The 16,067-nt window shown below is 34.9% G+C and overlaps 1 protein-coding gene across 9 annotated transcripts in view; it reads left to right on the plus strand.

Moving 5' to 3' along the window:
* Nucleotides 1-16,067, plus strand: part of ROBO2 (roundabout guidance receptor 2) — a 691,429-nt gene that overhangs the window by 74,111 nt on the left and 601,251 nt on the right. For all 9 annotated transcript variants that reach the window (XM_070406004.1, XM_070406006.1, XM_070406010.1 and 6 more), the window contains exon 2: nucleotides 340-666. In XM_070406004.1, the coding sequence (XP_070262105.1) occupies nucleotides 340-666 (327 nt within the window). The remainder of the gene's footprint in view (nucleotides 1-339; nucleotides 667-16,067) is intronic.

Here is a 16,067-nt window from a genome sequence, read left to right on the forward strand (position 1 = left end):
CTTGTCTTTCTTCCCAGGAGATAGTAAGCACTTCGAGGATGGGAATTAGTTTTACTTGTACCCATCCAGCCTGCTCTCTTTTGGTTTTGTTGGTCATGATTCATGGGACATTAACTATAACTTATTAGAATTAACATTAAGTTATTGTTATATTGTCTCATTGCACAAAGGAATGGGGATGACTTATGAGATACATAAAGAACAAAAGAGTGAAACAAATAAAATAGTAATAAGTGCATTTTGAATAAAGAGTTCCATTTCACCATTGTCAACCTAGATCAAACAAAAGCTATCACTAAGAAAATGTCAAAGCTTGTCTTTATTCTGTCATGTTTTTAGGATCTCGTCTTCGTCAGGAAGACTTTCCCCCACGGATTGTGGAGCACCCCTCAGATGTCATTGTTTCCAAGGGAGAGCCCACCACACTGAACTGTAAGGCAGAGGGCCGGCCAACACCCACCATCGAGTGGTATAAAGATGGTGAGCGGGTGGAGACGGACAAGGATGATCCGCGCTCCCACAGGATGCTGCTGCCCAGCGGATCCTTGTTCTTCTTGCGCATTGTGCACGGTCGCAGAAGTAAGCCTGATGAAGGAAGCTACGTTTGCGTTGCAAGAAACTATCTTGGTGAAGCAGTGAGTCGGAATGCATCTCTGGAAGTGGCATGTAAGTGAACACAACGAACTTCATAAATGGCATGCGCAGTTACTTTGATTTATTTGTAGTAAGCTTTGTTCCCATGGATGCTTAATACCCAAAGAATAAAACAATTAAAATGCTCTGCATAATTTTACTTTGTCTTCTCTAGAGAAAGCTAGTCAAAATAATGCCAAGCCAGGGTGTTGCAGTAAATTTATTTAGATCACAGCACCATGGTGATTGTTACTATATTACAGCAAGGTGGCGATGCTACTCATATTTAAAATTTGAGTTATTACTGAGAGATGTAATCAAGTACTAAAGTTGGCAGTGTTAAATGAAAAGTTTGTGTCTACCATGTCAGCAAATACAAGGGATGCATTCAATATTATACCAATTTCTGTTACCTATTTATAACTAATATACTGTATATATGTATAAATCTAAATTTTATCAGGCAATTTCTGATAAAGGAATCATTACTCTAGGCATGCCTGGAAGAACACACCAACAATAATTCCAATTATACTTTCTTTATTTAATAGAAAAGTCATCATAGAAGATATCTTATTTCTGTAGAGACAGAATGTTCATACATCAGAGGGTCTAAGTCTTGGGAATCAGCAGTAGCTAAGGATTTGCCCTGACTTTGACATTGAAAAATATATTTATTAAGCAGATAACCCAAATAACACTAGTAAATCATGATATCAATGCTTTGTAGCAATTTTTACATTAATTCCAAAACTTCATGAATTATTTTCCAGAACAAAATAAAAAATATGATAGATTTTTTTTTCTGGTTTACAGCGAGGATTTGGAATGGTAATTTAAACAGCATGATACATTTTTTTATATTATCTATTTTGAGGAAATGTTTTATCTATAATTAATTGTAAAAAAGATGGAAACAGTTGGATCTTTAAAAAGTTTGTACTTTTCAACTTTCTGCTTGTACCATAGGTCTCACAGATAAGAGAATTTAGGCATGAGTCTTATTTATATGTCTTGAAGGGTAGTGCTAAATAAGCTCATGGTCTCATGTGTGTAATTAATGTTGATATTTTTACTTACATTCTAAATTTATTATACTAGATTATAAAACTTGTGTATTTGTGTACTAAAATTCTCAACAGTATATCGCTACCTGTTATCATTACTTTTAGACATGAAAACATCTTTTAGTAAACAAAATCATACTATTTCTTATTCAGCTAACCCGATGACAGTTTTTGTTATCAAGTGTCCAGTCTTTTTTTTTTTAATTTTTTAAAAAATATATTTCTTTATTGATTTCAGAGAGGAAGGGAGAAGGAGAGAGAGAGATAGAAACATCAATGATGGGAGAGAATCACTGATGGCCTGCCTCCTGCACAGCCCTTACTGGGGATCGAACCTGCAACCCAGGCACGTGCCTGTGGCCAGAATCGAACCTGGGACCTTCAGTCCACAGGCTGACGTTCTATCCACTGAGCCAAGCCGGCCAGGGCAAGTGTCCAGTCTTTTGATTTATAGCTCATACCAGGAAATCTGGAACCCACAGATGCTTGAAATGTGTATGTCCAATAGGAACAGATTAGAAGAATCCTAAACCCGAATTTGTATTGTGAAAGACCTCAATATATGAACATTAGAACCTTAGCTAGCAATGCCATTTTGCCTGAACACCAGGTAATTTACTTTTTATAAATTATTTAAAAAAGCAGTTAAATTAAGTTTAGTGAGATTTGAAGCATACACAAAACCTTAAGGATGCAAATATTCCTAACTTCCATTTTTATTTTGAAATATCTTATTTCTGGAACTTTCCAAAAATATTGAAATAATTCAATGTCAAATTCTATTGATCTTTTTTCTACCAGCTCCCTTTATAGTAAATATAATAGGCATTATTCTCCCTTTTATAGATAAAATGAAATCTTAGTTAACTAACTGAGATTTAAACAAGTTAATGGGGAATTCAAGAAAAGATCTGGGTTCTTTTAATTTTCAGTTTTAGAAAATTGTGCCATATTTGGTAAAACTAAAATAAAATCTGGACTATTTTATACAAATAAAAAATACAAATTTTGAGTTTTTAAATTTTTTCTTTTATCTACTTAACAGCAAATAACTATTTTTATTGATGTTTAGAGAGAGAGAATGGGAGAGGGAAAGAGAAAGAAATATTGATGTGAGAGCAAAACATTAATCAGCTGCCACCTACACTCCCCTACCAGGGATCAAGCCCCTCAACCCAGACCTGTGCCTTGACTGCAAATCAAACCAGCAACCTTTCAATGCCCGGGAGAATGCCCAACCAACTGAGTTCCACCAGCCCAGGCAGCAATTAACTATTTTTAACCTTAACTAACCTTTTTTCTCAATATTAAAATTTATCAAAATTGGTCAGTCATTTTATTGTTGGGCAGATATAAGGTTATAATTTCTTTTTCAAAGCCGTAGTTTTGTTAAAATTGCTCTCAATAAACATGCATCTTGTATTTTTATTTAGTAACCTGAAGGATTGTTTTCTTTCCTAATTCCATCATTAATAATGAATCAAACTGTTTTAAGAGGAAGATTTTAAATAATGACTTTTTTCCTGTAATATGACAGTAGCTTTTTAAAAAATTTTAAATCAATGAGCTTTGAGAAATGCTAAAAATATTTCTGACCTAGAGAGGAAAACACAAGTCTTCAAAATTGAATTTAGCTAGTGAATAAAATTCTTTCTTCTAATGCCATGTCAACAGTTCATGCCATTTGAGGCAACACAAGATCAAATAGTATTCATTTATATGCATCTTTTTCGCATTAGCTCATAAGTATTCTGTCTTTCCTTGTGTTTCATAAAAAGTATTAATATGGAAATTAGGGTCAAAACATTGAGATTTTTCAATAATATTGTAACCTATGTATTTTTATAAAATGGTATAAATTATATATGTTCCTCTACCAGATTATAAAAATTCTTGATCTTCATATTTTTGAATGCCTAACATAAAGGCTCAATTTTAGAACATCATTTTTTTTTTAACATTAAAGGAACGAGTGGAAACCAAAAAACATTGTGTATTTGGAGAAATTCAGGTGGTTTGATATGAGGTTGGTGGGCAGCATAAGTTTGAAAGGTAGGCAAGTGCTGATTCATAAAATCTAGTCATTTTTGTTCTGTAAAATGAGAGACTTTGAAATGAAAGAGAAATAAAGATTGGTTTAAAGGAATGATGATTGAAATCAGAGAGGAATTATGAAGCTGCCAAATAACTCAGAAGAGGGTATATGTTAGATTTTAAACTGAAAGTAGCAGTGAAGATTAAAAGAAGCAAATAGTTTGAGTCACATTAAGAAATTATAAATCATATCACTTTATGGTCAATTTGTGAGATGATATATATGTTTGGCAGATTGACTGTATATATTGCTACCATCTCTAGGAATGGCAGCTACAGGACAAATAACTAGTAGGAACCGGAAGCTGAACTTACTTTGGCTGTGTTATTTGCCAGAACAATGACATAAGAAGGTGAAACTACCTCATGTTCCATTTTTTAAAAAAGCTTCTGGAATTGAGAAGAAAGGTCTTTCCCAGATAGAGGTCGAAGCCATGGGAGTATGTAGAAGTAGACATGATTGCCCAGGCAGGCTGTGTACCCAGTGGTTAATAAGAGCCAAGACCACTTCCACTGCCTGGAACCCCGATATTTAATGAGCAAAGGAAAGAAGTGCCGGTGCAGGAGGCTCAGAAGAGGTTTCAGAGTTTATGGGGTATCAACAGTGAAGTGACAAGAAAAGGAAGGCAATAATTTTCAGAATGAAAAGTCATTGGCAATGTAAATGCCACATGATGGTCAAGTAAAAGGTGTCTCTGGGCTCTAGGAAAATGAGGAGGTGTTGGGGTTGGAGTGCTAACTGCTACCTGTTCTTCCAAGAAATTAGCTCTGTAGTGTGTGAGGGATCTGGAGCAGGTAATTTCTTTGTGGTGGAGATTTGTGCTGTGCATTGTAGGATATTTAGCAGCATCTCTGTTGTTTGCTGAGGACCCTCCAACCCCACTATGACAACCAAAAATGTCTCCAGACACTCCCAAATTCCCTGGGGCAGGAGGGTAAGAGGACTTGAATTCAGTTAAGTATTAGAGATTTAAGTGCATCTGGCTTGTCAAAAATATATAGATAAGTAGGAAACAAACTTGTTATGACTTTAATTGTGAAATGATTAATTATAAAATTATGATTTTTTTTTTACACTCTTTGCTTCACCTTGGTTTTCATTTTTAATTTAAATCTTAGTTTCTGCTGTCTTGGCAGGTTGTATGGAAGTCCCCCTGTTCCTCAAAAAATTAAAAATGGAACTCCCATTTGACCCAATAATCCCACTTTTAAGAATATATCCCAAGAAATCAGAAACACCAATCTGAAGGATATATGCACCTCTAGGTTCATAGCAGCACAATGAACAATAGCTAAGATTTGGAAACAGCCTAAGTGCCCATCAGCAGATGAGTGGATTAAAAAACTTTGGTACATCTACACAATAGAATACTATGCTGCTGTAAAAAAGAAGGGACTCTTACCATTTGCAACAGCATGAATGGACCTGGAGAGCTTTATGCTAAATGAAATAAGCCAGTCAGAGAAAGATAAATATCACATGATCTCACTCATTTGTGGAATATAATGAACAACATAAACTGATGAACAAAAATAGATCCAGGGACATAAAAGCATCGAATAGATTGTCCAACCTCAGAGGGAAGGCGGTGGGGGGAGGGCAGTAAGAGATCAACCAAAGGACTTATATGCATGCATTGAAGCATAACCCATGGACACAGACAGTAGCGGGGGTAAGGCTATGTGCTGAAGGGTGGGAGTGGCTGGAGAGAGGCCAATGGGGGTGGGGGGAAGGAGACATATGTAATACTTTTAAACAATACAGAATTAAAAAAAAAAGAGTCCCCCTTTTCTTTACCATACTGTATTCTCATCTTTGTTTTTCTTTAGTACATACTTCAATTTTGTGTAAGGGAACAAGATAGTGGAGGAAAAAAATATACAGACCCAATCATTGTAATGTAGATTTGAATCACTTACCTCATATCTGCTTTCCCTCTTTGGTTTTTCTTTGGTGGGGGGAGGGGTTAGGGGCGGCAGGAAGCAATCCAGAAAGTACTTTTCAATAACTTGAACTGAAGGAAGGTCTCTGGCAAAAGTTTTACATATTTAAAACAGAATCGCAGGGTCCATAGTAAGGCTTGAGGCACCGAAGAAGTTAATGCAGTTTTCCAATGGGATCACCAAGAGGGCCCAAGCTTGGCTAGTGCAGATAGGATTTCAGTTTGAACCCCAGTGCGCCTGTGTTTGGAGCAGAGGGAGCACCGGGCCCACACACAGATTGTGGCCGCCTGTGATGCAGCCTGAGTCAGCGGCAGCCCCCAGAGATAGCAGCTGTAGCCCCAGGTGGTAAATATATGACAGCAGCTTGATCTATCGACCAGGGTGAAAGGGAGTTCTGGCCTAAATGAAAATTCATGAAAAATTGATGAAGTCCCAGATTATTTTTTCCGTTTTCTTTCCTCAGCACTCTTCAGAGAGAAGAGATTAAGGTGCTGCCTGCTTAGTGGCAAGGAGGTTGTGGTGTTGTGGTTCAAAGTTCAGGGGTCACATAGAAACTGATCTTTTCTTTTTCTGCTTTCCTTCTAAAGCAAAATACAAGAGTTTTTTATATTAGCTATGATTTACCTTTGCTTTGATAAAAATAAAATAAAATAAATAAGATAAAAATAAAATGGCTAAATATCTAAAAGTTGGTTTTTGATGCAACTACTAAAGAGAGGGTAGATGGGATTCATAATGTAATTGGGAACTAGAAATATATTAAATTCCATGACTGCAGGGTGATTTCTTTTCTTTTCTTTTTTTTCTTTTTGGTTTCCATGTATCAAGACTCATGTTGCAAGAAAGTCATTTAGAGAAGGAAAAGGTCTTGCATTATTTATAGGTCACAGATTGCTAGAATAGCAAAGCTATGGGACACCCTACAAACATAATGATCTTGTTTGCTTTAAATCCCAAACTAAATTGATGTTTTATCTATATCAGGAAGGGAGGTTACAAAAGTAGACTGACTTCAGTAAACAGAGGTTACAGGTGGCATTAAAAATGAACACAAAGTAAATAGTTTCTTTGATATTCCAACTTAATAAATATGTATTTTTCCTTTCTAAAAAATATTTTTAGCTATAAATGAGTGTTATACAGGGAAAAATACTTTTATGTTTCATAAAAATAAAAGGTAAATTAAATTGAAAAACAGACTGAGAGCCATGGAGAGCTTTTAAAAAATGTTTTATTGACATATAATTCATATGCCATATAATTTACCCATTTAAAGTATACAATTCAATGTTTTACAGTATATTCACAGAGTTGTTCAACTAACGCCACAATCTAATTTAGGACATTTTCTCTATCCTAAAAAAAATCCTGTACTCATTATCATTCAATTCCCATTCCCTTGGAAACTTTCCCAGTCCCAGGCAAACACTCATCTACTTTCTGTCTTTATACATTTGCCTCTTTACAAATGGAATCATATAATATATAGTTCTCTTTGACTAGTTCCTTTTCCTTAGTATAATGTTTCCAAAGATCATCCTTGTAGCATGTATCAGTACTTCTTTTCTTCATATTGCTGAATAATATTGCATTGTATGTATATAGCACATCTTATCCATGCATTCATCAGTTAATAGATATTTGGGTTGTTTCTACTTTTTTTCTACTATGAATAATGCTGCTATCAAAATTCCTAAACAAATTTTGTGTAACTATGGTTTAATTTGCAACTTTTCTTGGTTATAAATTTAGGAGTAGCTTTTCTTTGTCATAACATAATTCTATTTAACTTTTTGAGGAATTTATATGTAATTTTAAGTATAGAATAAACAGTATTTATTATTGGCATTGAATTAACTGTATCTAACTTCCCTGTCAGTGAAAAGCACCACTAAGAAACATTGACAGTGTTTGATAAAATATTATATGTTACACTACCTGTGTCATATGTCCATATCCTATATAATAAAAGGCTAATATGAAAATTGACTGAATGGCAGAACGACCGGTCACTATGACGTGCACTGACCACCAGGGGGCAGATGCTCAATTCAGGAGCTGCCCCCTGATGGTCAGTGTGATCACACAGTGGGTCACCGCTCACCCAGAAGCTGGGCTCACGGCTGGCCAGTGCAGCATCGGTGGTGGGAGCCTCTCCCACCTCCTCAGCAACACTAAGGATGTCCAACTGCAAGGAGCAGCGTAAGTCATCAGTCGGACATCCCACGAGGGCTCCCAGACTGTGAGAGGGCGCAAGCCCACCTTGAGTGCATGAATTTCATGCACCGGGCCTCTAGTTTAAAAATAAGATTAAATTACTAAAATGTAAAATAATTAACTATATGAAAATATAGAATTACCACAAAGTCTCTATTTTTTGGACCCAGTTATTTAATTCAAGTAGGTATGATTTGATGGAATAAATTCCGAAATTACGTCTACTAGAACATGTTGACTTTGGCCCCATTTAAGTTGAATAATCTTGCTGTTTTAGTCTTTACTCCATAGCATATTTTTATGTAACAAGTTTTTTTCTACTTATCTATATACTTCTGTCTTATTTTTATTTGTCCTAAAAGGAGGCAATGTTCTGACATCTCAGGAGATGATAATACCTTTCCCTAGAATAGCTAACATCACCTTTTCCTTCACAGTTTCTTATCCTTCCAAATGTCTTAGTTGTTTTTGTTTTGTTTTCTTCTTCACTTGTAATGTTTACAATAAGAAATTAATGATAAATTATAATAGAAATTGAGTTAAGTAATTTTAGGAGTGGGGAATCAGACATGTCATGACTTTCCTAAAACACATAAACATGCTAACAAATCTGTCCATTGAAATGCATACAAGATCATGAGTTGAACTGGAACTCATGGTCATAGATTTTGACCATAAAGAACATAGAAGCAACTGGCTTTTTCATGATTCCTGTAGTTGTATTTCTAAAAATTTTAAGAGAAAAATTCAGAGTTTTTGTTAGGATGAGTCAGATATACAAACAATTGTAAAAAACTTATAGCTCAAGGTACTTAGGCCACATGATGGGCTGAGTTCTGCCCTGTGAATTTCATATGTTGAAGCCCTAATCCCTAGTACCTCAGAATGTGACTGTATTTGGACACAGGTCCAAATGGTAAAATTAAAATGGTGCAATTCTAAATTTAGGTTTTAGGGTGGGCCATGATTTAACCTGACCCGTGTTCTTATAAGAGAAAGTTTGGACATATAAAGAAACAACAAGGATGCATATGCATAAAGGAAAGACACAGGGAGAAGATGGCCATCTGCAAGCCTGGGAGAGAGGTATCAGAAAAAACTAAATCTGCCAACTTTAAACATGGACTTCCAGCCTCTAGAACTGAGAGAAAATAAGTATCTTGTTTAAGCCACCTAGTCTGTGATACTTTGTTATGGCAGCCCTAGCAAGCTAGTGCAGGCTGTTAATTTTCCAATGTGAGTAACACAAAGTCATAGCTTGTGTTAAGAGGGAAGTAGATGATGAGTATCATATATTGCTTGCCCTCAGCAGATTTTGTACTTCCCTGCATCTACAATGTTGGTCTGAGGCTCTTTTAAATAAAATCTGTAAACTCAATTGAAAGCATTATAAGCCATGAATCTGTCAGCATCAAGGAATCAATCTAAAACATATTTACCTGTAAACAAAAGACCAAGTGGAAAAAATTTTGGTATTAGAAAACAGATAATCTTAGAAGATATGTATGTATTCTCATGCACACATCTGTGTTATTTGGGTTGTTTTGTGTGTATACCTTTTAATTTTGTGATACTTCATCACATTATTTTAAATACAGGCTTCTATTTTAGTCTTTACAACTGAAGATGCAAAGTTGCAATGCCTGGGGAACATGTTTGAACTTATGATCTATCCTATATAATAAAAGCCTAAGATGCAAATCGACTGAATGGGGGATGACTGATGGAAAGACCAGTCGCTATGACGCACACTGACCACCAGGGGCAGACATTCAATGCAGGAGCTGCCCCCAGCCTGCAGGCCCCAGGCCAGCCAAGGCGAGTGCCAGCAGGGGCCTCCTGGTCATCCTGCCGGTTGTCCCACAGATCAGCCCTGATTACCTGCCAGGCCTAGGGACCCTACCCATGCATGATTTTGTGCATTGGGCCTCTACTTTAAATATATATTAGGCTGAATTTTTATATCAGATTTCTGTTGATTGAATAAACTGTGTCCAATCTTTCTTAGCACAAGTCTCAAGTTACTATTCACTCAAATTAGCCTGAACTAAGTCTGATTCCAAAGAAAATACATAATGAAGTGAAATCTTGATGTTCTCTACTTTTCAAAAGATTGTTTCCAAAGACAGTATTATCCTGATCTCTGCAGACTTATAAATTCTATCCATGGAATGATAGACAAAAATATCCATAGTGTTACGAGGTGTATCAATACAAGACATTTTGAAGTTAGCTCTTGTTTTCAACTCCAGAAATCGTTTTTAGATAAAGTTAAGAATATTCAAGGTTTTGGAGGGTTTCTCATCTACAAACCTTCAATTCTATTTCAATTGGTGTATAAATAGAAATTGATTTTACTGAAAATGTACACAAGTTGACATTATTATTAGGAATTGTAATTTTGTGCTGCAATGTGTATGTTTTTCTCAAAAATTGTGTTTCAGCAAAATGACAGGTCTCCTATTTTAGTTCTTTAGTTTGAATTTGTTTCTGATAATTATAATAAACATCCTTCAATTTTTCTTGCAAGACCCCACAAGGTTTCTATAATTACATGAAGGAGTTTGTCATTATTTCATGCATAAATCTGTGTATTTGGTAAGCTCTTTGCAGGAGTGTAGAAGTGAAAAAAAAGTAGGTGAAATTTTGTATAATTCTGGAAATTTCTTTTTGTATAGAAGTTTCTAACAGCCTGTGGCTTAACTGTTGAAGGGTGAGGCTCAATTTTCTTTCCAATCTATATCATTGAAATTGTTTCTTTATTTCACTTAGGAGATGTTAAAAAGCAAAACAACACTTCCAACCACCCATTTTTTTTTAAAATTAGAAGATAGGCATACATTTCTGTCAATGGAATACACATTTAAAAAGAAAGAATCTGGGAAAGCAATATTGGGAACCTGCTTGGGGTGATTTCTGTAAACTCATTGAAGTTCTCTAGTAGTACCCTCCTGGGGCTGCTCAGACATCAATAGTTTGTTGTCTCTGGCCTTGGAAAGAAGTCAAGCAAGGATTGTAAGAGAGGCAGGTGTTTTCATGATGTGACAGATATATAGCCCCAGAACTGGTGAATGCCAACAGGATTTTTGTATGTATATTTTCTTTTGATTTTTTGTTTTTGCTGAAAGTCTACCAGCCAAAATAGCCATTTCTTCGTTGGTTGGTCTAATCCTATTATTCAATTGATCCTCAAGAGGCCAGCAAACAAGGCTGTCAGACTGGGTTATAGGCAGCAAAAAGAGTCTGATTGGCTGATGTCATTGGCCCATTCATTGACATAGCAAGTAGAGCCTGGAAATTGAGCTTAAATTGACATCTAAGAAGACAAGTACTTTTTTTTAAATCACCCATATCAGTGATGGTGAACCTATGACACACGTGTCAGAGGTGACACGCAAATTCATTTTTTTGGTTGATTTTTCTTTGTTAAAGGGCATTTAAATATATAAAATAAATATCAAAAATATAAATCTTTGTTTTACTATGGTTGCAAATATCAAAAAATTTCTACATGTGACACGGCACCAGAGTTAAGTTAGGATTTTTCAAAATGCTGACACACCGAGCTCAAAAGGTTCGCCATCACTGGCCTATATGTTTGTTTGTTTGTTTCTGAGCATCAAGGTATTTCCCAATTATAAAAGTACTTCTTAGTATTTAGAAAGGCAATCATTAAGTTTTTTTAAGTTGTCATCTAACATCGAAATCTGTACCAAAAACATTTAGGTCAGACTTTACAGTGTGTGTGTGTGTGTGTGTGTAAATATAATGTGACTATTTCCAAATATAAGTCACATTTAATATAGTTTTATATATATATATATCAAACTGCCTCACTTTCCTCCTTATTTTCTTCTTCTTGGCTTATTTACATTGAATGAGGACATTCTATGTTTTGTTCTTTAAATCAATTTAAAGTCTTTATTGGGTTTCCTAGTTATTAGGAATAAAAAGTGGCTTAAGAGATTATGCCTTCAAAGTTGCTTGTGTTATGAGTGGAAAACCCTGCAGCCTCATCAAGTGACAGCTAACCTTCTACTGTGCTGTATGGTAAGGGTCTCAGATAGGACATGCAGCAGGAGTTAGAAAGAGTGGCACCAAGTGCTTGTGGATGAATATGATTGAAAAGTGGCCGTAGGAAGCTGGAAATGAGTATAAAAGCAACAGCCTGAGACTGTGTTTGGCCAGTTTGGGGTTACATGATTATATTCATTGAATGGAGACTGTAAGTAGGGGGCCAGAGATTGGAAATGACTAGATAGACTAAGGAGCTTGCATGGTATCCTAGAAGACTGAAGGAAACCCTTCATTTTTTTTTTTATTTGGGAATGTTGCTTATAAGGTATGAAAGGATACATGATAAACACAGTGTGAGGTGTATTGGAGCATGGAAGAATGTGGAGGTAAGAGATCTATTACAAATTAAAGTATAATAGGATGAGGGTTGAGTTAATTTGATGAGTTCATCTGATATCAGAAAAAGAGGAGATGGCATGAAAAATGAAATTTATAGGAATTTAAGAAATGAATTTGTGGTTCAAGAGATGATATAAATTTAGTTTGCTATATTTTTGTACAGTACCTTCTAACTGCAAGGTACTGAACTTCAACTAGGTGCTGAGGATACCGATACTTAGAACAAGGTTGCTTAATGATATAGAGTTTCAGTTTTGCAGCATGAAAAAGTCCTTGAGATCTGTTGTTCAACATTGTGAGTATACTAAATACTATCTAACCACACACTAAAATGTTAAGATGGTATATTTTATGTTATATTTTTGACCTCAATTAAAAACAAAAAAATCCACCCATAAAACAGAGTAAGACATGACTCATAACATCAAATAGTGTTCAACAGGATGGAAAAAAATGTGGTAAGTTCTAAGGCAAGGAACAACTTACATGTAGTAGAAATTCAGAGGAATAAGAGGTTGATTCTGCCAAGGATATTGTGAAACAAGTAAAATGATTTCCGTAGATAAGGAATGAGTAATAATAATCACGGTGTTTACTAAATGCCAGGCTTCTTATGTGTTTTATACATATGGCTTATTAAATTTTTTAAATAACCCTATTACTTTCTCTGTATTGTATCTGAGGCCCAAAGAGCAATTTTTACACAGCAAGGAGAGTTAGGATTTGAACCTGGTCAGCCTTCTTCTAGAACCTGCTTTCTTAACCACTATGCTAAGAGTCCTCATAGGTTCATTTAAGTAAATGAGAAAAATCATTTCACCCTTAGAAGAAATTATTAACATTTCTTCTAGGTATTTTACCAAGAAGTAGTTATCCAATTGTATATACACAGTGAGGATGCTGGACTAGAGGAAACCTAATACTTTGTTGCGGTGCTAAAATTCTGTGATTCATGGGGTATTAAAGAAAAGAAACAACAGAGTTATCTTTTTATTTTTTTATTTAGTTATGTATTGACATTTGAGAGCTCATTAGTTTATTCAAGTAATTTGATTTTCTCTGTACAGTTCCTAGTTGTCAAATATCAGTATCAGAAAAATCCATCACTTTCAGTTCTTATTGACATGTTTCTAGGCCAAAGCAGCTTGGAGATTAAGAATCCAATTTGTAGGACAAGTCATCTGTCATCTAATAGCTAAAGATAACTTGACTAAGTTTTATGGACAGGAGTATGATAATATCAATGATACCTTTATAATAAGTTCTAGAGTTTTTTTAAATTAACTTATTTATGTGCATTATCTCATAGTATATGTATTTGTAGACATTTGCTGACTTTGATAGTTTATTTCAAAGTTCAGTACATGGTATACTTAACATTGATCAATTTGGCTTTGAAATAATAATTTATTTTTAATTTATACATGAATTAAAAGAGGAAGAATAGTCTTTCAACAAATTATACTGGGGCAATTGGATATCCATAGGCAAAATAAGTAAATAAATAAACTTTGACTTAGACCTCACACATTATACGAATATGAATTCAAAATGGGTACAGAGAGTGTTTCTCTCTCTCTCTCTCTCTCTCTCTCTCTCTCCCTCTCCCTCCCTCTCCCCCTCCCCCTCTCTCTCTCCCTCTCCCTCTCCCTCTCCCTCCCTCACTCCTTTCTGTTCTCTGAAAAGCAATGAAAAAAATATCCTCGGGTGAGGACTAACCAAAATGGGTACAGATTTAAATGTAAAGCATAAAACTATACAATTTTAGAAGACAGGAGAAATCATTGATGCCTAGGGTTTGATGAAGAGTTCTCAGACATGATGCCAGAACACAAACCAAAAAAACAAAAATATAGATATAAATTCATCAAAAAGAGAAACTTTTATTCTCTTAAGGGCACATGAAGAGATGTCAAACATCAGTCATCATGAGAGAATGCCCACTAAGACTGTGATGAGCTATCACTACTTATCTTTAGAATGGCCAGAATAAAAAAAAAGTGTCATTACCAAATGCTGGTGAGGATGTGGAGAAACTGGAACTCTCATATATTACCTATGGGACTGTACAACTGTACAGCCACTCTGGAAAAATATTGAGAGTTTCTTAAAATGCTAACTATACACTTAACATACAGTTTCATTCCTGGCAACTTATTTCAGAGAAAGGATAACTTATTTCTGCACAAAAACTTGTGTATAATTTTTAGCAGCAGTTTTATTTGTAATAGGAAAAAATGGAAATAACTACTAAGATGTCCCTCAGTTGGTGAATAGCTAAACAAACTATGCTACATCCATACTTGAAACAGTACTCCACAATAAAAATGAATGAATTCCTGACACACACAATGACTTGAATGGACCTCAAAGACATTATTCTGAGTGAAATAAAAACTATTTCAAATGGTCACACATTGTATAATTCCATTTATATAATCTTCTCAACATGACAGAATTATAACGATGGAAAACAGATTTGTGGTTGCTGAGGGTTAAAGATGCTGGGAGAGAGAGGCGTGGTTGTGACGACAAAGGGAGAGCACAGGGGTGAACTTTGTAGTGATGAAGTAGGTGTGTGTCTTTATTGTGATGGCGGTTACACAAATGTGCACATGTGATAAAATGACATAGAACTACATACACACCTTGTATCAATGTCAATTTCCTGCTTTTTGAATCGTACTATAATTACATAAGATTGTGGGAAACCTGGGTAAAGGGTACATAAGACATCTCTATATTAGCTTTACAACTTCCTATAAATCTATAATCATTTCAAAATAAAAGTTCAAACTAGTGAGCTGTCTAACTATGTTAAGTAGACATTAAAATATAAATTAAAATGTCTTATTAGGAACGGAAAAATTATTTTATACCTTCTTAATATATGTGTTTTGCTTAAATGTTGATGAATTCATATTTTTTTAAATGTCCATGATTTGTTAACATTCACTTGTTCAGATTCACAAATGCATTGCTTGAAATTCATAAGTTCAACTTGAGGTGCATTCTAAATACAGTTCTATAGATTTACCTTTTTAACTTTTGCCTCATCATTGTTTTTGAGTTTAATAATAGGCTTCTTTTTCTAAGGCAAAGGAGAGGTTAAAGTATAAGGGGAGTGGTTGTTCATGGGAGTAAAGTCTGAGTTCTCAATACATGACCTAATGAATAGGGTCCATTATATAACTCTAAAAATTATCTTACTAAACTGCAATAATAGTTCAAATTAAGAAATTAATCCAGTTTGGTTCTTTGCTGATAAAACTGTGTGTGGAATATCAGTAGTTCTGAGTATCTGTTTAATTATACCATCATACTGGAATACCACCGTAAGAGAAAGATCAAAGATTTAAGGCTGTCACAAGTAGGAAAGTGGAAGAAATTGGTATTATTGAGCTAAGAGTGATTGAAGACATTGGTATTTCTTAACAAACATATCAAGAACAGTCATGCCAAAGAGAAAACATTTTTGTTTCATGTGACCTTAGAGAAAACGAAAAGACCACTGGATAGAAGTTAGAGACTTTGTCTCAGCAGCTGAACAATTATCATGGTGTATGTGTTCTTTCTTGGGATTTTAAGAAATTATAGGCAAATCAAAACCAAGATGATGATGTAATCAGAAAGGAACCTTAGAAGTTACATACAACAATATGTTTAAGTATAGATTTGTGTTACGTTTTTCCCTTA

This window comes from Myotis yumanensis, unplaced genomic scaffold (assembly GCF_028538775.1).
Source record: "Myotis yumanensis isolate MYYU_CA2020_CCGP unplaced genomic scaffold, mMyoYum1.0.hap1 SCAF_2, whole genome shotgun sequence".
NCBI lineage: Eukaryota > Metazoa > Chordata > Mammalia > Chiroptera > Vespertilionidae > Myotis > Myotis yumanensis.